The sequence below is a fragment of the Candoia aspera genome, chromosome 4, assembly GCF_035149785.1.
Source record: "Candoia aspera isolate rCanAsp1 chromosome 4, rCanAsp1.hap2, whole genome shotgun sequence".
NCBI classification, from domain to species: domain Eukaryota; kingdom Metazoa; phylum Chordata; class Lepidosauria; order Squamata; family Boidae; genus Candoia; species Candoia aspera.
In genome coordinates, this window is record NC_086156.1 from 72,895,520 (window position 1) to 72,922,324 (window position 26,805).

At 42.0% G+C, this 26,805-nt stretch overlaps 1 protein-coding gene across 2 annotated transcripts in view; it reads left to right on the forward strand.

Moving 5' to 3' along the window:
- Positions 1-26,805, forward strand: part of ITGA2B (integrin subunit alpha 2b) — a 42,431-nt gene that overhangs the window by 813 nt on the left and 14,813 nt on the right. For both annotated transcript variants that reach the window (XM_063300531.1, XM_063300532.1), the window contains exons 2-18: positions 2,972-3,102; positions 3,838-3,935; positions 5,167-5,326; positions 7,313-7,362; positions 8,907-8,952; positions 9,994-10,128; positions 11,378-11,425; positions 12,204-12,247; positions 13,291-13,350; positions 13,852-13,904; positions 18,535-18,746; positions 20,317-20,499; positions 20,935-20,980; positions 22,707-22,799; positions 24,014-24,069; positions 25,157-25,305; positions 26,363-26,488. In XM_063300531.1, coding sequence (XP_063156601.1) covers positions 2,972-3,102; positions 3,838-3,935; positions 5,167-5,326; positions 7,313-7,362; positions 8,907-8,952; positions 9,994-10,128; positions 11,378-11,425; positions 12,204-12,247; positions 13,291-13,350; positions 13,852-13,904; positions 18,535-18,746; positions 20,317-20,499; positions 20,935-20,980; positions 22,707-22,799; positions 24,014-24,069; positions 25,157-25,305; positions 26,363-26,488 — 1,690 coding nt within the window. The remainder of the gene's footprint in view (positions 1-2,971; positions 3,103-3,837; positions 3,936-5,166; positions 5,327-7,312; positions 7,363-8,906; positions 8,953-9,993; positions 10,129-11,377; positions 11,426-12,203; positions 12,248-13,290; positions 13,351-13,851; positions 13,905-18,534; positions 18,747-20,316; positions 20,500-20,934; positions 20,981-22,706; positions 22,800-24,013; positions 24,070-25,156; positions 25,306-26,362; positions 26,489-26,805) is intronic.

Here is a 26,805-nt window from a genome sequence, read left to right on the forward strand (position 1 = left end):
GGTTACTGGCATTCATGATCAGATGGCCTAGTTCAGGTTTTTCAAACTGTTCCCCAGAACCTCAGGATTCCATGAGAACTTGGTAGGGATCCATGAGAGATTAAGGGGAAGAAAATCATTTGAACACAGCTAATTTTCCATCACTAGAGTGTTGCCTATTGATCAGGGGTGTGGGGGATTTTTTTTTAAATGACACATTCCACAGAAAATTTTTGAAAATCCCTGACCTAATTCACCCATAAAGCTCAGCTATAACTTTTATCCATGGTTCCCTAACAACCCATAATTCTCTGATTGGCATGAACACTAAGCCAAAAGCCAACATACTATATTATGGCTTAGTGTTCTCTATGAACCAGGTTAATATCTCCATTGGTGGCTAATAGACGTGTTAGCCAAGTCACCAATCTCCATTTTCATCTTTCTGTATAACTCCTAATGTTATAACATTCTATAGGGTTCTCTAGATATATTGGATTTGGGAATTACAGGGCCAATATAGCTGGAGTATGCCAGGTTGGGGGAGGCTGAGTTAGATTTTCTATCCTCTGCCTGTTCCTGCTTTCCTAATTTTTTCCAGCATTATTCAAAGGCTGAGGGTGGCTCTTGACTTGAGTTTAGTGTATGGGCAGGAGGATCCCACTTACCTTGATTATGACACAGATCCTTCCTTGCGTATAACTTGTCTCCTAGAAGTGATTGGGGAGTTGATTCCTGTTACCTGTTCCAAAGAACTGATCTTAATATTATACGATTTATGATGCTGCCAGTGCAACCTACTTTCAGACCAGTGATCACCAAGCAACTCCAGTCAGCACAGCCCAAAGTGGGAAATGCTGGGAGATGTAGTTTTGTAACACCTGGAGGGCCAGATGCTATGCATCTATCATTTATACAGACGTACAACCTAAGCATTGTGTGAGGTGTCCACTCTCCAAAAGATTATTGTTCCCCCAAAGATTTCCAAGGGAACCCTTTCTGCCACAGAATCTTCACTAGAGAAGAATATCAACTTTCTGGTTAATTTACTGATTTAATTGCAGCAAAACTCCTCCCTGTTACACATGCAATGCATACTTCCCTTGTTCCCTTCACTTGTCTAGAGCAGAGAAAGATGATCCATATTTGACCATCATCATTTATAATGATTTGTTTTTGTGATGCTATTGCAGTTGAACTTCCCAGTGGAAAAAGAGAAAGCAAACATCAAATGCAATAAACATACTTTTAAAAGTCAGCACTCATGCCATACTTGTAATTGTCTAAGATAAAGTTAGGTCCAACCAAAATGGATGCTAATGCAAAGAAATCCAAATAATCAAACTCTTGGTTTTAAAAAGGGATAAATCAACCAGCATCATATGATCAGAGAGTCCGCAGTTGTCTAGTCATGCTGACAACATTGCTGGGATAATTGTAGTTATGTTAATCTAACTGTAGGTGGCACAGCGATGTGCACCTTTTTCCAGCTTTTAGATTATTCTAAAATATGAATCAAATATTCTGAATAGGAATTGTTCTTAAGATCCTTCTGCATGATTCACAACCATGGTTCTGTCTTCTAGTTCTAATAATTACAACAAATTCAGATCTAAAACTAAAGAGAGCATTAATTGAAAAGCGCAACCCCAAATATTTTACTATGCAGCCTACATACTTTTTGTCACATAGAATACAATGTGGTTATTTTTAGGGAAGGCATATATGTATGCAATGATACTAAGAATGAACACTTAACTGAAAAGCACAGCTTTAGTCTTATGAACCCATATCTTGAAACAAGTATCAAAAACAAAGCAGACATATATAAGATTGGATCAGAACATATTAAGTTTCCAACTTTTCAGAAGCATTATAGTTACTGGGTGAAAGATGTATTTCTAATGAGATGGAAGTTCTTAGTCTGTTGTACAGATGCTAAGCCAGTTCAAGGCCTTTATACTGCCTTCTGGAAATTCTTGACTTTTTTGGAGGATTTTGACCAGATAGCTCTTCAAACAGAGAATGACCCTTTGTAAAATCAAACATTCTAAGACTGCATTCCCACACTGAGTTAGACCATAATGTAGCTTGTTGGCTATTGTTATAGCATGATATAAGAATCCAGCAAGAATCTAACCACTGTACCTTGTAAATCTTATTGGGCAAACCTGTTTTATTCAATAAATTATATCCAGTACAGGAGTCAATAGACGTTAACTCTGCACTTCTTTCGCTGCCGTCCTAAAACATCTTCCAACTACTTCATTAAGTATTGGTGGTGCAAGGGCTGAAAACTGGAAACACATGAGAGCTGTAACCATAGTCTTTTAATCATAATCATAAACTCTGCCCCATCCTAAAACCTGATGGAATAGAAATGAAAAATGTCAGTCCCATTCTATTGTATGGCAAGGTTCTGCACACACTTTGGGCAATTACTCCACCCACTGCCCCCCCCTAAAGTTCTATGTCACTGGCCACCACAGGGATACTCCTGGCTTAGTGTGAAATACCAGTGAGTGACCCGAGAGTCCAGATGACTCATCACATAAAGGAGCAGTTCACAGAACCAAATACTCCTGAATCTAGCTTGGAAGATTACTTACTCCTCCTTATAGAAGGAGTCTGATGAAGACAGATTGGAAGCAAAGACCATAATGCAGTTGTCTGCAAAGGCATATACATTTTAGTTTAAAAGGAGAGTCACATCTATCGAATTCTTATTTCAACCCATCTTGCATGTTTTACAACATCATGTCCAAATGCATCTTGACAACAGAGTCTTTTAAATGAATAATATACCATCCTTGATTAATCTTCTCCTTTTTCTATAGGAAAATACATTGCAAACTTAACAAGAGTTTAATATAATATCCAAACAAATGCAGAAGTGATGATCCTTCCTGCTGCCACAAAAATCCATCCAGATTTTGCGTCTTGTAAGAGATGGTCTTGTCTATCTAGACACTAACCCTCTTTTTTTCTCTAGTGTGAACATAGTGGTGGGGGCCCCTCGGGCCAACACATCACAGCCTGGTGTGATAGAAGCAGGTTCTGTCTATTTGTGCCCTTGGAAACTTAATGGCAATAACTGCATCCCCATTGAGTTTGATACCAAAGGTGAGTGACTGCCCACAATCTGGTGCGCAAAACAATATTGTATGCAAGCAGTTGTTACCACCATCAGAAAATGGGAAGATGGAGGAGGAAACTATTTGAAGTAGGGGATGTACCAGTTGAGTGTGTGTGTGTGTGTGTGTGTGTGTGTATGAGTGAGTGAGGACAATATGTCTGTCCTTAACAGGCTCACAAGCTAATTGAGTGCAAAATAATAACTGAAAAGAATGAGTAAGAGTGGGCTGAATCTTGTTCTGAGGTGTGCCTGAGAGCAATAGGAAGAGTTTTGGGGTACCTAATTGATATGAGGAATGAATGAATGCCATCCTATCTTTTTGTATACATGTGGCCTGAGATCCCATGTGGCCTTTGCTCTAACTTCAAAATCCATTTCCAAATGATCAGCTCACCTCTGGCTAGAGTAAACACTTTCTTCACTGATATCTTGATGGCCAAAAGGGAGTGAGAAGAGGATGCAAAAAAAAAAAGGGGGGGGGAGATGTTGGAGACAGGATAGGGAGGTTGCAGAAGAAATGAAAAAAGGAAAGTCTTACCACTAGTGTTGGCTCTGCCCAGTGCCAGCATATTGATCTTCAACAGATTAGGGGATGTAATTTTAGATAGTCCAAGACCACAAATCCTTGGCTCAAAAATTATTTGGGGGCAGGATGATGCTTGCAGTATTTATCTTCTTACTTTAATCATTTCTATTTTGTCCATGCCACCATTGCTACCCAGGTGATCAAGTGAGAAAACTTGGTCTCATTACCATGAAAACCTTCAAGTCCAAACAGTGGTTTGGAGCATCTGTAAATACCTGGAAACAAAATATCATGGTGGGTACTGGTTTCTGACTGTCTCCAAGAAACTCCGAAGTTGGTGAAATAAAATTCAGCACAAGTTGAACATTTAGCCAAATGATTTCAGATCTTGAACTTAACACACTGACTTTTATAACTTTAATTTTGACAGGCAACTTTGAAAATATTGACATTTAGTAATATAGTTCAATTTAAAGAAATAAAGCCATTTTTCTTAATATGAGGTGCTTTTTGAGTGCCATACTCAGTAAAAAAAATAAGAATAATTTGCTAACAAGAAATTATGATATGATCCCCACAAAGAAGTCTGGGAATTTGATAAGGAACCAAGAATTGGCCATTAGAATAGCCTTGCCTCTCCAGTGATTACTTTGGAACACTAAGTTCAGGTCTGCATTTAAATATCTTTCTGCACCTCTGGTTCATTTTCAAGAGGCATGCCATAAGAAATTTCCCAGTGGAGTTTTGTGTGTATACAATTGGCTCCTCATTCTAGCTGTGACCCACATATGATTTATACATTCCTAGTTTTTCAACTGGAGGTGAGAAATCCTTTGCCTTTGATCTTCAGAGGGATGGGCAACATGTGGTCCTCCAGATATTTTTGAATTCCAACTCCTTTCAGCTCCAGCCAGCAAAGGCAGTGATGAGAGATGACAGGAACTGAAGTTAAGATCTGGAGGGCTATTATCTATTGTTTACAGCAGTGTTTCTCAACCTTAGCAACTTTACAATGGGAGTTGAATTCTGGGAGTTGAAGTCCAGACATCTTAAAGTTGCCAAGGCTGAGAAACACTGGTCTATAGTAAAAAAAACTTCCTAATGTCAAACAGGAATGAATGCAAAGAGCATAAGCTAAAAAAAATCTGGCCATTGGCCCTGTCCCCACCCTCCATATGTTTAACCTCCTTGCTTACTCCTTGCTCAGGAAATCATTGACAGTCTAGATTTTACAAATCAGAGGTCCATACGCCTATGGGTGTGCAAGTGTGTAATAGAAGCTTAAGCATAGGTGGGATCTTCTATCCCACCACTACACATGGTAACTTTTTTAGGGGGTGCCAAATCACAAGTCTGATTTTGACTTGACAAAATGGCTCAATTGCTAGCATTGTCTTTGATTTGTACCTCTTCCTGATTTCATTGAAATTATTTTGTTTGGCAACTTTTGCTCCACCACAGGCTCATTGTGTCTCACTGATTGTTAGTGCTACAACATCCCCTCTCCTTCCTTTCAACCTGTCAGGCCTGTGCCCCACTGCAACATTGGAATGCCATGGACAGTAACGAAGAGACCACCAAGACTCCCGTGGGCAGCTGTTTTTTGGCCACAGGAGACCTTCAGAAGTTCTCTGAATACTCTCCATGCCGTCAGATCCAAATGCGCTCTGTTTACAAATCAAGTAGTGAGTATTGTATGTATGTGGTGAGGAATGGAGGAAGGTGGCTGTCTAAAGCAGTGTTTCTCAACCTCAGCAACTTTAAGATGAGTGGACTTCAACTCCCAGGATTCTCCAGCCAGTCCACATGTCTTAAAGTTCCTGAGGTTGAGAAACACTGGTCTAAAGAAAGATGCCATGGCTAAAACCTTCCACGGCCTAGTGACCTTTCCATGTGTTGGGACTACAACCAACCAACAGGTTGTAGAGATGCCTTAGGGGTAGCTTTGTTTTTTGGGTCCTCAAATTATGTTAAGCTTCATGCCTGGTTATGCCAATTGACCCAGTAGTGCTGTGCCACATAAATTATTCACAGATAGGCTGGCTGAATTGTATCACACAAGCTTTCTCAGAGACACTGATGATTATCGTATATACTCGTGGATGAGATGAGAATTTTAGGTGTCAAAATACACCCAAAAAATTAGGTTTGGGTTATCCGGGGATGGGCTTATCTGTGGGTATGTACAGTAGGTTTTTCCCTCAACTTTTTGAAAGTACCTGTATATCCTGTGTATACTTGCAGATAAGCCCATCCATGGAGAAGTGGATCCACAAATTTTTAACCAAAATACCATGAAAACCACACCACCTGCAGATAAGTGCATTTTTGATGGTATTTTGGTTAAAAATTTTGAGGGTCAGCTTCTCCACATATGGGTTTATCTGCAAGTATGTATGGTACAATTCATTTTCTAATGTGTATTTTCTGAAAGATACACATTAGAGGTCAGACTTGCCTAAAAGTCTCTGGCTCTTATTTGCTGATGTGTGTGGGAGCTTATGAGTATGACCGCACAAACGTGAGAGGAGAAATGCATTCCTCACATCTCAAGTGTCACACTTACATGCTTGAGAGTTGCATCCTGATCTTCAGAGCAGTGGCCCTGTTAGGGAAGTCCCACTTGGGGTGGGAGGGCAGGCAAAAAATCCCTGGAGAGGGAGGCACAATATTGAAGACGATGTAGGATAGGATCTTGAGGCAAGGAAAATAAATGTTTCTCTCTGTTGTATCACATGCCCAGATCAACACACATAATCAAGACAGTAGAATTGTGACAGCAGCAGGCTCTGTCCTGGCCCCAAAAGGTCTGAATAGGGCTACCTCAGCCTGACTTTCCAAGCTAAGCCCTCAAGTAGCCACTTTTGTGATAAATGCAACAAATCTTCAGTGATGTTATTTTTTACTATATTTTTACTGAAATGAGGCCATGGGGGGGGGAGATTTTCCTATTAGGCTGAGTTATGTGGTGGAAGGAAGGAAGGAAGGAAAGGAAGGAAAAGAAGGAAATTTCAGTTGAATGAGATAATGTTTTTGAATGAATACATTTCAAGTTCTTCCAGAGGAGCAGTAGGTAAACAATCAACATAACACTCCATCACTGAGTCCTTTGCACCCCTTTGGATAACAAAAAAAATATTAAATTGTCACTTATCATGATGTTCATCAAAAGCAAAGCAAAACCAAAGGAAAGAATAGATGAATAATATAGAAGCAAAATATTTAATTAATTATTGTACTAAAACATGCATTAAATGTTTATGCAGCCAATACCAATGGCTATAAAATAAGGATTTGTACAGAACAACACTGTCCTTTGCATTTCCTGACCTGCTGCCATGAAGGCTACAATCCTGCCTGCAGAAATGGCCTGTCTGTTACAGGCAAACTATCGATGTTTATTACAGTCAAAAGACCCCAACATGTACAGTATAGATGGACCAGGCAGTCACCTCAGGCCCTAAGATAACTAGAGCACCAAAATTGTGAGGAGAAAAAAATGAAATCTGTCCTTGGCAGTTGGAGCCCCAGTTGCCTGGCTGGCCTAGGTAGCCAACAGAATGGGCAAGCTTGAAAGGTGGGTTAGGGAAGAGCATCAGGATCTCTCTCTAGGAAGGCTCCCCAACCTCACATGATTTTTGAACTTTTCTCCTCCTGTTTCCTTTCATCAGGAGGTGACGATCGTTACTGTGAAATTGGATTCAGCTTTACCATCTCTCAGGTGAGCGTTGCAGGGGAAGAGTGCAAAAGGCACCAAGAGAGGATCAGGGGACGGCCGTTCTACGTAATCCAAGTGGCTGACTATTATGGTTACCTCAGGAAGCTCCAGGAGAAAACACTGATAGAGTTCCCCAGAACCTTGTACAAACTGAAATTCTTACTGTGTTTCTGGGGAGGTGAGAAACTTTGACTCAGCTGATTACTGTAGAGCAAACACACTGTTATGTGTGTTCCAGCCTCTTGAAGAAGCTGATAGGGAGATGTGAGGAATGAAAATTGGTTTTCTTAGCAATGGCTGTGGATAATTCCCTTTGTGCTTCTTGGTCATTGGGGGAGAGAGGGGGGCAACTGACAACATGTGTGCCATCACACAAATGATGTGACTTACTTACATCAGGTGTAAATATGTAATTACATCATTTGCACAATGGCATGATACATGTGTCATTTTGACACCATCGTTGCTCGTTACAGATATCTCTGTGTCCTACCCGGGTATGTAACTCAGCAATATGCATCCACTGCCATGCACAGTGTTCAACAGCTTTTTGCCTTGGCTGCCCTGTGACTCAGTGGTCATGTGAACAGACCTGCCAGACAGTGGGTAGTTCTGCAATGCTAATTTCGTTATCACTAGCAGATCCACGGTGGCTCTGAAGAAAACCATCTGGAAAGAGATGGCACAGCAGGTATTTCTCCAGTGCCATGTAGCCAGCTTATGCTTCATGGCCCAAACAAGGCTGTGCCTTTTCTAGAAATATCTACCCACTAAATGCTGGAAACACCGGTGTCACACATGAATCTTTCTTGCAAAGACCCAAATGGGCAGGCAGAGAGAAACTGGCATATAAGGGCTGGGTTGACTCATCATGATAACATATGTTTTGTTGTTGAATAAGCCACAATTGTTCATACACTCAGCCATTAAGCCATGGTTTATAAACCATAATGACTGAGAATAAACAATACACTGAGTGTAATGGTTGCCCAGCCCAAATACTCAGACTCACAAGAGGTTGCTAAATGAAATCTGATTTATTAGGGAACTTATGACAAGTACAGAGAAAGCTGAGAATGACAGAAAGCGCGCCAAATACAAACTTAAAACCCTTGTTGCAAACGTAACCCCGCCTCCCTACCAGCAGAGCCGCCCGTCCCAGGTGCTGGCAACCGTCAGTTCTCCTAGCCTGGGAAAGCAACCTTGAACACAGGAGATAACCCAAATACATTCCAAGCTCACAGCCAAGAGATAAACCACTCCCAACAGGAACCGTCCTCCCAGCGAAGATGAAACACGCATCCAGCTAATAACATGCGAAACGTTACGATGTATCAAACACATTGAAACGGCGAACATGACACTGAGCCATAATCCAACCATGTCTTTTTCAAACTACTGTTTGCAAAATTCAGGAAGATAATGAGCGAAAATGAGTGTGAAATTGACATACCAGATGTTCTGGGCCTTTGGGTATTTCTAGTATTCTCTGGCTGTGGCCTGAAGCCTGTATTTCTTTTCCTAATTTTTTTGTCTTCTCCCCACAGTCTGGGAGGCTGATGCTTGGGGCACCAGGTGGATATTACTTCACAGGTAAATGCATCAACTGTTGTGAGCACCACCAAGAAAGCTGTTGCCCTCAAAATGCTGTGCCCTGTTCTTGCCACTCATTTCAAAAGGATATTGCAGATCTGGAGAAGTTGCAGAAAAGAGCAAGCAAAATAGAAGGAATTGGAGCAGTGCCTTCTATGAGAAAAAGTTATACCTTGGTCTGCTTAGCTTAAGGGGGAAAAAAAAGTGAGGGAATAAGAGGCCATAATAAGAAGACAATATAATATACAGTGTGAAGTTGGTACAGGTTTTTTTTTTCTAACCTCATAATCTTAGACATAACGCTAAACCAATTAAACTGGAAAATGGGAAATTCAGGGCAAGCAGAAGGAAGAACTCCTTCATGGATTATGGGAGAGGGGCTGAATATAGCACTATAGACTTCTAATCTGGACCACATTCATGGAGGATGCCAGTCAATGGCTATATTACTATTATCTGCCCAGCATCAGAGGCAGTAAACTAGTTTCTAGGGGGAGGACGGGGCCCATTCTACGTGCGTCCTGTTTGTGGACTTCCTGCAGGCATCCTGTGACTACTGTGGGAACGAAGTGCTAGACTAGAAAGGCTTTTATTCAGATCCATCATGGTTGTTCTTTAATTCTTAAAGGTGCAGTGAGGGCAGAAACAGGAAAGGAAATATATACATGGCCTTTGGTTGCTAGATTATATTGTCGACCATAGGAGAAGGCAGGTGACGCAGGGAGAACCAGGAGACCCATTACAGGGGAGGCTCTGCTCAGTTCTTCAGGTGATGATGTTTCTTTCACCACCCAAGATCAATGGGAGAGGAAGCATCATGCAGATCACTGTTTCTCAACCTCAGCAGCTTTAAGATGTGAGGACTTCAACTCCCAGAATTCCCCAGCCAGCAATTCTGGGAGTTGAAGTCCACACATCTTAAAACTGGTCAGGTTGAGAAACACTGGTGTAGATGTTCTGGACCTGCAGTCTCCCATCCAGTCTTGTCCAGTTAGGGTCTTGTTGCCATTATAGAGAAATGTGTGCTTTGGCTTCCTTTAGGTCTGGTCTATTCAGTTGCCCTGTCAGAGGTTGAAGCAAAATATCCTCACTCTTCTTCTGCCTTGTTATGGAACGTGAACGCAGAGCTGGTAATACCGGATGACATTCAGGAGGAGTATGATGATGGATACTTGGGTGAGTTGGCATTCTTTCCCTTCAGCAGACTCTGAACGCATACAGAAGGGTCAAGGTGGAACATACCAGATGAGTTCAGGAGTTCACAAGTGTTGGGCCTAAAATACTTAGTAAGTGTTCCCCTTTTTTGAGACACCTCTTTTGCCCTTTGTGCTCATTGCTGATATACCAGGAGTGGGCCATCCACCATCTTCATACTAGAGGTGGCCCTTAACCTAGTTCTAAGCCAGGGGTGTCTGCATGGAGGTAGGGTCAAAAAAAGTCAAGATGGTAGGCGTGGCCATGCAACTGAAGGCCTGCAGAAGCATGTAAACAAAAAGGTGGTGCTTCAATTGTACAGTCATGGCCACCAGCTTGACTTTTTGGGCTCCTCCTGCCATGGACACTCCTGTTCAAATGGCTTCTACAAGTGGTCAGCTCAACCCTGTGCCAAATTCATCTCCTTGCAATACCCTGACTGGCCAGGAGAAGAGAAAAAGAGCCAAAAAGAGGGGGCAAAAAGAGAGAAAAGCACATCCCACCTCACTTTTGGCCCTGACCTTGCCAACTGCCTAACATGCAGCAACTGCTGATAAATGATCTTATTTTTTTAGTAAACAGCAATAACCATGCTAATGCAAAATAATGTTCTATAGTCTGCTTTTCCTAGGCCTAACTGCTCAACTGTTCCCCCTACAGAGAAATGATCTCTCTTTAGTTTCAGAAATATTATCATATGCTGCCCCCATTAGTATTTGAAGGGTCTTTTCAGCTATTAGGATCTTTAAAATTATGTATTCATTCAGAAGAGTTATATGCCACCCATTCCGTGTAGTGGCACAGCTCAGGGAAGTTTAGTATGGAAGATGGAGAATTCTGCACTCAAGATCACATTCTTGATGTTTGCTCTTATTTGGATGAATGCATGCTATAGGTGTGCCTTAAGCAAGGGACAGTCCTCAGCTGGGGCAGCTGAAGTTGTGGTTCTGCTGTGTTCAAAACTGTAGGAGTGGGACCTGGAGACCAGAATGGTTTCAGACAAAGGCTATGTAGAAACACATGCTGAAGTGTGCAAAATAAAAATTACCTGATACCTAGATGGTCAAACCTGTCCAAAACAACTTGCAGTGCTTGCAGACATGAGAACTGTCATCCTGTTTGATTCCCCAGGGAAGATATATTTTGATAGCCTTGCCCTGGGATTCAGGGGATAGGTGCTTCATGTTGAAGTGAGCTGTCTACAAATCGCCCAATCCTTCCTTCCATGCAGGGTATTCTGTGGCTTGTGGGGAGTTTAATGAAGACTCAACATCACCAGGTAACAGAAGGAGTTTCTTTTTTCTTTGGGATGGAGTAGATTGGGGTCAAAAGACTTGGCAAGAGACTTACTTCCCAACTATTTTGTTGTTTAGTGAAATTTAACTTGACCTACTTGATCTTTTTGGCAGTAATTTGAAATGAATATTATAACATTCACATCAATTGCTTGCCTGCAGCATTAGCCAAGAGCACCCAGGCTTTCAAGAGTATCTGTTTAATATCTGATTAAGCTGTTAGGCCTCTCTAGTCTTAATACTCCCCACCCAAAGCGCAGGAGTTTAGTAGGCACCAGGATTCAGCAGGAACTCCATGCCTAGATCATGGACAATTTAGCCTGCCAGATGTTCTGCAACTTGTCATGTTCCCCGATCAAATGTTCCCAGAACATCTTATCAGACTTGCATCCATCTTGCAGCGACCCATGTCAACCTGCGAGTTGACCAGTAAGGAGGGGGAGCATGACTGGAGTGTAAATCATCTTGTTTGGGCTAGCTGCTCTTCGCACCAAGGTCATCTGCGAAGAACCGTTACAACCATCTGCTGGCACGAGAAGGAGGGGGCACATACCTAAGGGGGCAGTGGGGGTGGGAAATTGAAGTTACTGTGATTTTAAAATGTAGAAACGCACGGGGAATTCCATTCACAACTTTTTTTCTGCACTGAACACTACGCTTCATTAAAATAGATTTATAAGCAGAAGCTTATGAGTCATAATTGAATGAATGCACAAGTGTTCCAGTCATCACACAACTTCTGAGATACTCTTCTGTTTGCAGAATATGTAGTGGGCATTCCTAACAAGAGCCTAACACAAGGAGGGGTGAGTAGAAGAACTATGAGAGGAGGGGCAGAGGACCTGTTTTGTCTCTTCCACAGAAGAAAGTGCAAACCAAACAAAAACAAGTTATTTATGTAAAGGGACACTTAGCAGCCTTTCTAGGGAGCCCCTTTAGGGTCAATTGGACCTTGGCTTTGGGTTGTAGGCCTGAACAATGGCATAAATTATAGTCTCCTTTTCATGTATGCATAGAAGCATTTTATATATGTCCCTATTCCATTTATTCTAGGATTGAGCAATAGCTATTAATGAAGAGCCCTTTATTATTTTTTTCCACCACTGCACTGAAAACAAGTCTGGGTTCATAAGAAACAATGACAGTCAAATAGCAAGTGTTCCCACCTATTTTGGGCCAGTGAGCATGTTTGGAATTTTTCTATGGGGACTTGCCCAGAATGGCTACCATGGGGGATGCTTGGCCATTTGGAACCTCAGCCTTACAGGATGGGCTTTCTATTTCCCAAATGGGCCTCTTGATTTGCAGCTCAATCCAGAGAACATTCTTCTGAACTCTGGGTGGTACTGTGCAACATTTTTGATGGCAGGGCTAGGTAACCTCTTGGACTCCAGTTCCCACGTACCAAGCCAGTATGACTAATGGGCTGAGATATGGAAATTTTGGCCAAGCAATACCTAGAACGGCACTGGTTTTCCTACTGTCCTGTGAATGGTATGAAAATGGATATGGATATGGAAATATTGTATGCTTTGTTTGTTTGTTTGTTTGTTTGTTTGATTTATATTACCGCCCCTCTCCCCCAATGGGTATATTCTGGTTTCTTGGATAATATAAATACAGTAGACTCTCAGTTAACCAGCACCCATGGGGACTGGTAGGTGCCGGATAAATGTAGTTTCTGGTTGCTTGAGAGTCACTATTAAACCCTAATACCCACTAGACGGCAGCAGAGAGATACAGATTTTTTTGCCGGTTGCTTGAGAATGCCAGTTAACTGAGAGTCTATCGTAGCTGGATACCTTTGAGAGGATCGAGCTTTAATCTACTTTTTGCCCTCATTTCTTAGGTGGATATTCTTACCAGGAGCTATGAGTTCCAAATTCTCTGGACCCTCTCTAGTGAGCAGGTAAAAAAGCTTTCACTCGCATGGTTTTCTCCACTTCTTCTAGCCAGTTCTTTCCAGATATGTTGGAAAATGCATACTAGCTGGGAATTCTTGCTCTTGTAATCCTATCTGGAAAGCATGATGCTGGGGAGCACTGCCTTATACTCTTTCCCCAGCTGGGCAGGGTGGGGAGAGTCAGAGGATTTAGGTAATAAATACACCCTCCCTGGTATTTTTGCTGCTTCCACTCATGCCTTGGTTCACTGGAAGCATTTTTCCTTTTCATAAAGCCTAAGAAGGCAACTGAGATTCCTGGACAAGTAAACCTGAGCCATTGCTCTTCATGGCTCTCAAAAGTTTCCAGATCACTGACCTAGTAGGATTGGGGAATTGGGCAGTGCGTCCCAATGGGAAGTAGTTCCCATGTCACCATTTGTTTGATGGGAAGACAGGCTATCAGTGTATCAAACGCGTAATAAGTTTCCCATGATGCCTTTGCTCTTCACCCCTTTCCTTTTGCAGGTGGCATCATATTTTGGGCATACAGTGGCAGTTGCTGATATCAATGGAGATGGGTAAGGCCAAAGGAGAGGGCAAAGCAGCCAACATTTGATTTGGATCTGATGCAGCTCGGTGGGTGGGCAGCCATTAAATCCACCAAACTCTGTCTGAAATTAGGGACTTCATCATCCTGCTGTGTGAGGGCTTAATACAAAGACTGTTCTAAAACAGGGACTCAAGGAGTAGTTTCAGAAGCATTGGTGGCCATAGTTTTGCTAGAACTAGATATACGGGTGGAAATCCAGGGGCCACAGATAACGGAGGCACTGTGTGATCACCTGGAGAAGCCTATAAATTATTAAGGCTTTGATGGATAGAGGCAAGCCTGGCCAACAAGGGCTGGTGCTGCTGGTGACACCATCCTTTATTTTTTTCTCATTACTTAAAATATATATATATTTTACAGCCAAGGAGTTAGCTGCATAGTCACAGATGCCTGTTTTGTTATTTCTGCTTTTCAAATAAACACCAAAAAGTACCTACTGCCAGATCCTATGGCTGTCTAAAAAGGGTGGATAAGACCACAAAGCCCAAGGTTTGGCATTCAGCCCAAGGGTAGAAGAACAGAGGAGGATGGCAAGAATGTGAGATCTGCCAGGAAGCTCTTCATCCCAATTTTGTCCAAGCCTTTGAACAGCTGCAGTCCTTACCCTTCAGGCATGGTATCCCATTCCTTCCACCATCCTTATTAAGTAGCCAGCTGACTGTACTGGGTGGCCTTGATGGAAGCTGTATCCAACACACTGAAAGGGGGACAATTAGAATTCAACTCGAGATGCTATCCTAGTGCCAAATTATGAACTAGTGCAGCGGGAAGGATGGAGACGGTTTCTTTTTTTTTTTAATCAGAATTTTTAAATACACTCAAAGTATAAAGAATCCAAGGAAAAGGAAAAGGGGGGGGGAAAGTGAGTGGAGACAACTTCCTAGATTGTAACAGCAGTTAAATCCTGGTCTGTAACAAATACCATGTGTTTAGTTTCATCTCCTAAAGGACAGGCAAGAGAGCAGCCATCCAAACTATTTTCTCCTCCACAGCTTGGTTAGAATGCTCCCCTCCCACCTGTGAAGCAGCAGATCAGTAACCAGCACAGCGTTTTCTGTCCCCGTTACCAATCCTAACCACCTCCGTTGTGGCTTGTAGCCAGTGTCCTTATTCCCTGTCCAGGGAAGGCTGTTCTCCCCAAACCCTTCTTAATGCCACCAGCCAGCCAAGACACCGTCTGATAATCATAGCAAAAAGACATCTCTCTGCTGTGGGTAGGCATGAGAGGAGAAAGGCTCTAAATCTTTGACATGCTTTTTTTTTAAACTTAAATAGTCCATTTGGCAGCCAGATAATTTTGGACCTTGATCTTAATGGCTCATGTGGCAAGAAGTAGTTATTCCCATTACGAAGCATCCAGAATAATCCCTTTTGTTCCGACCATCCACCATTCCATTATTAACAATTGCTTCTACAGTCCTGATAAATCAGAACAAAAATCCAAGGAATGAATTTGTTATCTGATTATAAAGAAACTTTTGAGCATGTGGAGTTTTTTAGTTTGAAGCTCATGTAAATCAGAGAATCTTCTTGACTACAAGAATAAAATAGAATTTACTGTTGGGCCCCTCAACCCTTATCACTCAGCCACCACAACAAACCTAGTCAACTGCCCCTGCTCTCTCTCTCTCAGTCATGGTCTGCTGATGCAAACCAGGGGCTGACTGTGGCCCCTTTGTCACTGCCTACCTCATCTACTCCTCTCTGAGTGGATGTTTGGAGGAGCACTGAGTGCATGTCCAAATACCTTATCCCTAAGGTGCAGCTACACACAAATGCTAGGTTAACATGCTCCTTTGCTCTGAAATTATCTGTGGACCAACTTGCTTCCTCTATTTTACTTTCAGGGTTTCCCTTTGCCAACCAAAGAGATTCAGGTGCCCATTTTGGAAATCTGCTGCCCTCTGTTGTCAGCTGGCTGTCGCTGAAATTTTGGCAAAGGGAATCCTGGTACTCCTAGTAGCACCAATCAAAAGGCATCATGCAACAATTCTGCCTTTTCCCCCATAATTGATTTTTTTAAGGAAAGAAAGAGATGGAAGAAGTTGGTAACAGTAGAGAGGGAGGTTATAAACAATCTGCCCCATCCTCCAGATAGAAGCACCATCTGGCTTCACCCCCAAAAGTCAAAGCTTTTTATTTCTTAAGGCATCTTTAGATTCTGTGCTTGGAATTCCCAGTATACTGTATTCCCTTTTTTAAAAAATCAAGCAAGCAAGCAAGCAAGCAAGCAAACAAGCAGGAACCCCCCAAACTACCATGATAACTTCTATGTGGTTCAAAAGTAAGGTAAGAAAAAGGAGATGTACAGGGGGAGAAGGGGTGTGTGTCTGAAAATCTCCCCTGCCCTCAAGAGAATTTGGTATTTGCTGCTCATACAAGCTTCAGGAGCAAATGAAGGGGTGATCTCAGTAGGAGAAAGGATTAACTGCCATACAGGTTTCCCTCTTTATGCAGCCAATGGTCTAGGCTAGAGGTGGGCAGCCTTTGGTGGCTGGAGGCCACGCTGACTCTTCTGGGAGAGGAACCAGAGTACAGATGTATAATTGGGTGCTGCGACATGTATATTTGAATGGCTAAGTTTTTTGTGCTCCATCTCTCTCTCTTCAAGGGGTTGCTTAACATGTTCTAGGGTTTATACCACAGTTCTCATGTATCACCCACCTCAAAATGGCAGAAAACTGTGGTACAGATTTGCAGAAAGTGCATTCAAAAAGAAGACTGCAGATGACTGCAGGCTTCTGGAGACACAGAAAGGGGGCTGCCAATATCTGCCTTGTAAAGGCAGCTGCAAATTGAATTCTAACTATAGTTCTGCACTTTGAATTGTTGTTGTGTTCTCTTGTTGTAGTAGTGGTAGTAGTTGTTGTTATCACTATCCTATGGGTTTCACATTAAAAAAATATGAGGGTGTCGGAGTATTTGTGGCCACATCTGACACAGTAGAAGTAGATTGTAATCTTGCCTATTATGTTTTTCACTCAAGGGTACATGCCCTAAAGTGTGATTCTGCAACAATTAACAACAAGAAAGAGGTAGAGCACAACTGCAAAAGAGTGGCATAACTTCAGTCTAAGAACTTTATTATAATATGGTTTTGCCTAGCTCTGCTGGTCCATGAGCTGTTATAATGGTTTCCATTAGACTGAATTAAGATTTAATCAAGCTCTTTGAAATCAATTACATTCATGATTAAGCCTGGATCCAACAATTACTTTTACAATCATTTAGTTTTCATCTTTCACATTGTAAAGTATTTGTCATTTGGGCCCAATTTGCTTTGAACATACATTAATAATAATTTAGAAAATAGCTATTTCCTTATTGTTGCTATGGAATTAAAGATTAATTAAAGCAGCAAAAATGGTGAATCATTTTACACCCAAATATACACACAATATACATATACACACAATATACACACAAATATAAGATAGCTTATATTTATTCAGTAGATCTGGATAAAAGTAGCTTCATAGTAGAAAGCACTTATTCATCACTGGTTCTTTGTAGACACTTTCTATGGAAATAGAAAGTCTGCGTGCAAGCGAGATGAGAGGACGAGAGCTGCATTCTGCAGCACCTCCTGCTTGCAGGTGTGCCCAAGAGGTAATGGAGATTGCTAATCCCCAAACCCAAGAAGGAGGAGGAAGTGGAAATCAGGTGACCCATGTGACATCCCACAAGCACAACAGAGATGCGTTTACTAGAAAGATCCCCTTATGCTTATGAGACAATGCTGAGTTGACCCCTGATAATTCCAACAGAGGTGACAGCAGGCAGCACATGAAAGGTAGAACAGTCTGTCAGAACACACCTGCTATTGATCTTACTGCTTGGTTTTTACTGACTACAAAACAACATTATTATGCCAGTTCTTACTGGTATTGATTATTGCCACAATCTCCTTCAAAGCAAGATCACCTTCCCTGATCTCAATACAAATTAGCACTTTCAGATAAGAGGCTGGAAAGGAACACTAGAGAAGAATCATTGCCTGGGTGCTCAGGAATACCCACATAAGTGAATGCTGTCAGTTCTGGGGAAAGGTCTAAAAGGGAAGCAGCAGAACAGATGTTCCTTGAGAAGTAACAGTCCATTCACAGAGTCCCTTACTGCTCACCACTCCAAAGCCCATGTTTATTCTTGGTCATGTTCTCCTAGTCTCATTTATGTAGGTGCAGTTTCCAGTAGTAGGTATTACATTTCTTCGGGCCATGTCAGTGATATGCGGGCTTTGTGAATCTGACAAATAACAATGCTTCTGCATATTGTTTATTTCTTTTTTGGAAGAAATTAAATAATCTCTCGGTGGTGGTGTTGGGAGAAATCCTGATGTAACCTGCTTTAGTATGTAGGATTGCCCTGCTGGAGCAACCTTAAGGCCTGCCTTAACCAGCATCCTGGTTCCTAGTACGGCCAGCCAGATGCCTCTTGAAAAGCCCACAGTCAGACTTCTGCAAATCCACTGTGACTTAAGCTCTCAGTGTTAAGCAGGTTGTGGTTACATTGAAAGAGATCTTATACTGTATTTGCTTTGGCTGAACTGGAGACTGTGCCATTTATAACCTCTAACAGATTGTTTCTCTGTGTCCCAGGAAAGATGACATTCTGGTGGGGGCCCCTCTTTTCATGGCTCGCCAGTCGGGTGGAAAACTCTATGAAGTGGGAAGAGTTTACTTATACCTACAGAGGAGGAGACCACACCCGTACAGAACTCCTTGGCAGATGCTGACAGGCACAGATGTCTATGGCCGTTTTGGCATGGCTATCGCTCCTTTGGGTGATATAGACCAGGATGGATACATTGGTAGGAAGGAGTGGATGAGAAATGGAGAGGAAGGGAGTCTGAAAAAGCCCAATGTTATATCTCCCCTCAGCTACCTCCCACTGTTGAAGGAGAGACTACTGTATTGCACATGGACCAGGGTTCATCATGGCGGAGCCTAGATGTTTTAAGCACTGGCCTTGGAATAGTTTAGCTGGTAATAAGCATGCATATGAGGTTGCGAAGAGGCTGCTTCCTTCACCACAGAGATCCTGCTCTCATTGCTGAGATCCAATTAAAAGATCCACCTGGAAGTAACTTCAGTCACCAACAGTACCTTTTCCCCACCCTAATAGTATTCAGACCTATTAGCATCCTGGAACCTAAATTAAGGGGATACCCAATGAGACCTCAGTTTAATCTTCTGTCCTCCTGATGCTTGAAGTTGGCCTTGTCATCTCTCCATCTGCACCTAACCATGGTGCAAACATTTACTTATTGAGTGAGATGGGCAGTGACTAACTTTGAAATATAAACAAACAAATAAATAAATTTACACTTTTTGTAACCTGCCCCAATCCATAGACTCTGGTCAGTGTACAATGTACCCTGGCAACATGTTTTTCTTTGTTTCTTTTTTGGCCATGTTCTTACTATTTTGTCTTCATCTATTCCCTAGCCCTTGAGTGAGACAGACTTAAAGCATCATTCACTGTGCCAGAGTTAAAATAATGCTTTCCCCTTAAACTAGAGGTCCAATGACAGCTACAAGGTGTGTAAAAACAGTTAAGCTTTGCCATATCTGAAATAAACTCAAGTGACCAGTAGTGGATGGGATCAGAGAGTTCTGATCTCTGGTCAGCTCCATCTGTTGCTCTTCTGCTGTATCTCCCTAAAGAACTAGACACACTGGGCACATTAGTGAGCTATCAGAATTGCACAATGGCACCAGCTGCTCAGCCAGCTGTTCCATAAGTGCTTCAACCTGATAGTCTTTGCTGGCTTAGTGCAAGGCTGAACTAGTGTATCAGAGGAATGATGGACCAACCCCTCTTTGCCTCCTGAGAACAATGAAGAATCTGGAAGTCAGTGTTAATCGCCTATATTAAAAAAAGGAAAAGAAAGGGAAGGGAAATCCTAAATTTGGCTACCTTTGTGACACCAATCTGTTATTGTTGCTGTTTTACTCTAGTTAACTTGGGTTATGACCAAATGGAGTGTATGAAAAGGGGCACCCAAAGCACCCGAGACCTGCCCTATTCTGTGGATGCTTTTCTTCCTGACTGCTGACATGCTGAAGAGGAAGAAATACATTAGTTGGTCTGCTTATCACATGCTGTATATGCATAATCAGGACAGCACCATTTGGCTGTGAGTCAGAGCAGGGGCAATAGGGGCAGGATAGAGGTTGGCTATGGCGGCAGCAAGTTTCATGCCAGTGCAGTTTTCTGCCTAACAACTTGAAGGACAGCAGTTTAAAGCAGCAGTGGGAAAACCTCTTTGTATAGGAGAGGGGAGTTTCCCCTTCCTCCACCTTTCTGTTGGGTTTCTTTACCTTGTGTTTCCCCATCATGGAAAATATTTCCTATTACTGTATATTTTGCTTCCACAGACATAGCCATAGGAGCACCCTTTGCTGGCCAAGATGGAGGCGGCTACGTTTACATCTACCGTGGGCACAGTGAGGGGCTGAGTGCATCCCCAAGCCAAATCCTCAAGAGTCCCTTTCCTGAGCCTGCTGGTTTTGGCTTTGCCATCCGTGGTGCCTCTGACATTGATGCTAATGGCTATCCTGGTAATACAAGGTTTTGTTATGTCATGTGCTTAGCCCAATCTGTTTCAACCAAAATACAATGCTGAAGTCTCCGAAGAGCTTTGTTTTGATCTCAGCCAGCTTTCCCCTAGCATGGCCTTCTTAAGCGTATGTCTTGACAACTTCCATAATTCTAAATCAGCATGACCTTTGGGTTTGTGGACTAGAAATTATGAAACAGGTAGGCCAACTTGGAAGAACTATGTTAGGGAAAGACTGATTTAGGCCATAGGCAGGTTGCAAATTTAATTAGCCAAAGATATGAATATGTGCAAAATCCTGTGCTTTTTACAAGAGAAGCTTAGACTAACTGCTATTCTCTTCAGTGGAAAGAGTAGCACTGGGGCCTCAGAATGATGGTTGATGGGATGCTGCATCCTTAATGCCCCCCTTTTTTATCTTGTTCCTCATACACAGATGTGCTGGTTGGTGCTTACAGGGCCAGCAAGGTGGCTGTCTACAGGTGAGTGCATGTGGCCCAGACTCTTGGGTCTTATTGTCTGAAATGGAGCTATCTGTCAATGCTTTTGCTCTGCAATTTGTGGCATCATCATTCTGGACCAAAAACTGTCATATGTTCTCTCAGGAGCCCCCATTCTTTAAGGAAACACACTGGACACTTGTGTAAACTACTGCTGAAAGGGCTGAAAGGAATTTGTACCAATTGGCTTAGGGGGGCCGGGGGGGACAGAAAATCTGGAAAATGGCAAAATCTCCTCATTATAACATAAGTTTTATTCCATGCCCCTTTTCTCCTATGGATAGAGAGGGAGAGGTGAGTGATAATCTCTTGCTCTTTTTCATTTTTCATTTGTGTTTAACAAATGCCTATGAATTTACAATTGAAGAGGAAATCGTGTAAAGAAGAAAAATAAATCAAGGAAATATTGAAGAGGCAAAGGGGTACCTAAAAGGTCTTATTTAATACTGATTTTCTGTTTAGCCAAATTTAGAAATATAGAGCTGTTTACAGTACAGGATTTTGTAAAATCCTATTGATTTTTGTGGGTCTGTTTTAAGTATGAATAATCCAGAGTTTTTTTAATAGGAAACCCTAAATTAAATTATAAATAGGCCAGTTTCCTAGGCAAAAGTTAGAGTTATGGCTATTATTGTTCTTACTTTACAAATAGAAGTGTTGTGTTTACACTTTGACAAGTTTGGAGACATGGAAAGAAAGCTCATGGAGCAAACAGGGATAGTCCCAAGCAATAGTGATCTACCACCTGAATGTCGTGGAAATTGCTCTTGTTAATCAAAACTTCTTAGCAATTTTTTCCAGCTTGTGCCCATCTTCAGAACTGAATCATTTCTTTTTCTGACCAAAGCCAAGCCTATAAAAGCTGTTCTCTTCACCTGGGTAGGTGAAAAGTGACATAACATCTAAGGTTTGGAAATAATTGGAGGTCATCCAAAGCTATTAAACTGCATTATATTTTTGCATATAACTAAGTGTCAAACTTCACAAAAGCATATGCTGGCCTTCCCCAACCTGGGGGCTTTCAGATAGGATGGGAATTCTGTCAGTTCTTATCCCAATTCACACGGAAGCCCGTTGGCTGGGAAAAGTTGGTCTACACCCAAGCACAGGGGAAGAGGGAAGAGAACCTGCAGTCAAAGTAACTTCACTGAGAGGAAGATCTGCGATGTGATGCAGCTCTTGGGCCCAGGGCTTTCTTCTTCAATGCAGTGTCTTCCAGATGGGTTGATCTGTTGTTCCCATCAGCCCCACTCAACCATGGGAGCTGTAGAGCAACACTGCAGAAGGCAATGAAATTGGAGAAGGCTGGCCCAGGACATGGATGCCGCTGAATTAGCAGAGTTAAAGGCAGGAAATTTTATTGTAGGGAAATCTCACCCATCCATCAGCATCCTGGGTGACCTTGGGCCAGTCACTCCCTCTCAGTTCAACTCACCTCACAGGGTTGTTGTTGCAGGGAAAAGAGGAGGAGGAAGGAGTATTAGGTATATTCACCGCCTTGAGTTATTTATAAAAATAATAAAGGCGGGATATAAAATAAGTAAATAAATAATAATAATAACACTGTATGTCCATCGCTAGAAATTCAGGAAAAGTCCCTTGCTCATCCACCAAGGATTGGTAAGGGGATTCCTGACTTTCCTGCAGATCCTTTAGTCACCATTTATCCTAACTGCATATGCACCTCTGTTATGTTTGTATTCCTTAGAGCAAAGCCGATGATTGTACTCAAAGCCCACATTTTCATACCTGATGTGCTCAACTCAGAGATGAAAACATGTCCCGGAGCACAGGCAACCTGGTGAGCTTAGTGGGAAGGGCATCTTTGCAGTCATAAATAATTAACCATGGTCCCATTTTATGTGCTTTGCTCAACTTCAGAGCATACCCACTGGATTTCCGTTCCTGGTAGAAAATCAAGAGTGGGAGGATTTCATTACTTCGGGGGTATCCTTTCCCTAACTGGTATTCTCCAGATGTATTGGGACCTCAACTCCCAGAATTCCCAGCCAGCTGAGAGAAGTTGGTTAAGGAAGGTGATCATTATAGTTCAGCATGTCTAACAGGCACTAACTTTGAGAAGGCTGGTTTAGATGTATTCATGTTAGGGGAAAAAAAGATATTCTCTAAGAAGGGAGTGATGGAGCATGGTAACATAGGATAAGAATTCTAACTAATAAGTCAAAATAGTCAAAAACACAATGAGACAAAACCTAGTTGGAGCATTGAGAAACCTTTGCTATTTGGCACTGCCCCACTCACCAATCATAGATATCTTCCTTCTGTTAAAGGTGTGAATACAATGGTATTGAGTCTTTAGCACAGTGCTTCCCAAACCTGGGTAAATTACCCAAAATTGGGTATAAGTGGTTTTTCTTTGGGTAATGACACACAAACCCATTAAATTGACTTAAAGTGTTTTATCTACATTGCGTAAAAAGGACTTTCTGATAAGCGGTTTTGGTAATGAAAGAAAAAGTTTGGGAAGCACTGCTTTAGCACCTTATGACCTACTGACCATAAGGGGGCAGTGGGGTGCAAATAAAAAGGATTTAATCTGTGCCCCTTCTTTTTTTATTAGTTTTCCTGTTCTTTGTCTAAGAGTGCTGACCTGAGATCACTTCTTTCTGCCTTTCTTCCCAAGTCCATGCTCTGAATCTCCTCTTGGTAGGATGTAGCTAGTTATGTGCTAGACTTTGCCTATACTTTTAATGTATTTCCTGTAACCAAATCTCCTTTCTGGTATAGTTATAAAACCTGCTTCACTAATCATTGTTCAGGTCAGATTCCCACTCTCAGGAGTACATGCACAGAACACGTCAACCTCCAATACTTCCAATGTCCATGAAATAAATAATTTATTTAAGTGTATAATGAGACCTGCAACTATACAGGTGGGATTCAGAAAAGCAGGTTCTATGGTTAGTTACTTGCCAGTTGGGTTTGCTCAGCTGCATACATATCCAAGTTTGATCTGTGAAATGGCCCTCATTGTCTTTTTCCTCATCAATACAGCTTCACCATCCAGATGTGTGTAGGAATGTCAGGAAAGAACATTCCATCAGAAATTGGTGAGTGTTGAATCAGTGGCAGGGATGGAGGGAGGCCGCTGTGGTCATGATCATGGAGATGATGAAGGGATGAAGTAAAAATCCAGACAGGATGAATCCTGAGGTTTCAGGGTCTGCCCAGGTAAAAGATTTTTCAGAAACTTGGAGGCAATATTGTAGAGGTAGCATTGCCTGCAACACCATTTTTTCTCATCCTGCAGAGTCTCTGATCAGGCAGGATTAGCAGGATTCAGTAGTTCCTCAAGCAATATCTGTAGAAAGTTAAAAACTAGTTCTCCTGGGACAATTAACAAGCCTGTGTAGTTTTTGCCTGATTGCCATGGGCTTCTTTTTGATAGTGCCCACAGTCTTCTCTGTTCCTATGTCCAGAGCAATTTGGAATTATTCTTTAATTTTTAAAATGTACATGAAAGTATGCCTATTTATTAACAGATCAGCATGCTTAGCACTACAGAAAGAAAGAACCAGGATGTAGCTCCCTCTCTTAACTCAGCAGTGCCAGAAATGAAATTAACAAGTCCAGAAAGAATTCTGCCGACTTCTTTGAGAAAGCAGTTGAAATTAAGAAATGAATTAAGAAATTGTATTTCCTACCCACCCCACAAAAGTTCCTTTCCATATTGTTTGTTCAGAGCTAAAAACTACTGATTCTATTTCAGTGTTAGTCATTGTAGTAAATGGGGGAAGGATCTATTACATTAGTTATTTCTAATCTTGATGCCCCACAGAAATGATGGACCACCTCCCATTAATCCTAACCAGCACCAAATTGCTATCAGGTAGCACTTCTGGAAGGCACTCAGGTTAGAAAATGGTGGTATTCATCACTGAAACAGCCACATACTTGTGAGAGTACAGTCTTTCAGTTACCTATTCCTAAGTTTTCTGAATACTTACATAGCCACAGCTAGCAAAATAAGTATGGACTGTAAGGACACTGCACATGCTTGAGCTGAATGCCTTGCCTTCTACGACAGAAGACAAGAGTTTGGTATTCTAGTTATCAATATGCAGACAGTGATGTTGTCTGTTATTCTTCACGGCTATCCACTGTGCTGCTTTCTGCCTGTTTCCTTGGGTCTGCTAGAAGTCAATGCAGAGCTACAGCTGGACCATATGAAACAGAAATTTGGGCGGCGAGTTTTCTTGCAGCAAACCAACCAATCAAGCCAGATTTTCCAATTGAAACTGTCAAAAAATTCCCTGACTTGTGAGAATGTCACGGCTTACTTGCAGGTAGGTAACTCAGGCCTCAAAAGTATGTGCGTGTGCGCATGTACTTGGAATAGTAGGGAATACTTGAGCAGTACGTTCTGCTCTACTTTGGAAATTATGTTCAGTTTTGAATGTTGCAGCCCAAGATTTGCAGAGATATACTGTATGGAAGAATCCTGAGCACATTTTCCCTCCTGAAATTTGGGAGCCATCACAGCCCCGCTTCACATGTTTGAACCCTTGATCTCTCATTTTACAAGTCTGGTCTTGGAAGCTTTGGCCTGTTTGTGGTACTTTCCTGTCTTGAAATCAAGAAATCAAGTCCTTTATGCTACTATTATATAAATATCCCCAACATCTTGGGAAGAGGAGAGCAATCTCCAGATGTGGATGAACTACAAATCCTAGCAGCCACAGCCAGTGAGCATGGCTAATGGTGAGGACTTTTCAGAGTCACAGTTCAGTAAAAGCTGGACAGCTACTGATTCTTTTTTTCTAGGAAATACAGTTGGTATCTTCTCTTCAGGCAGGGCTCCTGCCTATCTTTCATTGCATAAATCAGACATAATTTCATTGTGGCTATATGTTTGCCTGCAGAGGTTAATCATTCCATGGTGATGTTGACTGTATGAGGAAATTTGAGATTGGGAAAGTGTTTCCCAATCAGACCTTGCTCATAGAATTTTAGAGATGGGAAGCAGTGTTATGGATATTAAAATTACTACCTGTTTGTTTTGGCTGGGATTTTGTACCTTTTAGTTTTGACAAGTACTACGGACCTCTTTTTTGCATCTAGAAATTGCTCTCTGCAGAGAGGGGAACCTGTGGCTTCTCAAACAACTGGAGGGTCAAAAGTTTCCCACCTCTGTGTTACAGTTACAAACCTTCCAGAAAGATATAACTTGAGCACACATTTTCCAACCGGATGTCCTCCAAAGTTGTCAGATTACAGCTCCAAGAATGCCAGCTGGACATGATGGAGTTGTAGTCCTGAACACCTGGAAGACACCCAATTGGGAAAAACTTGACCAATGGGATCTGTAAATGCTTCTTACTCACACACCCCCCACCTTCCCAGGATCAAGCTGATTTCAAAGACAAACTAAGTGCCATTGTTGTGAGCCTCAGCTGCAGTTTGGCATCCTCCTCCAGAGTTGGAATGCTGCAACCTGTACTGTCTGGCCAACTGATGGTCCAGGAGCAGGTAAGACTTCCCTCCTCTTCAGCTCAAAGCAAGTGCACTGGGAACCACTAAATTCTGCTCATGGGTTTGGCTTTTTTAAAAAAATGTTCTATATTGTGGCTGTTACTTTGATGTGTGGTTTGCTTGTTGGTTTGCTTGCTTTTCTGAGTACTTGTTGAACATAGGGTATATCTCTAAAATAAGTGTTTCCAAAGAGGTGGCTTTTGGAATGACAAATGTTTGTGGTACTGTAAAAATAGCCTATGCTTGCCCAAGAACAGCTATGAGTAGATATAATTCTCCTCTCTTAGAACCACATCCCACACAGCTGTTGAAAT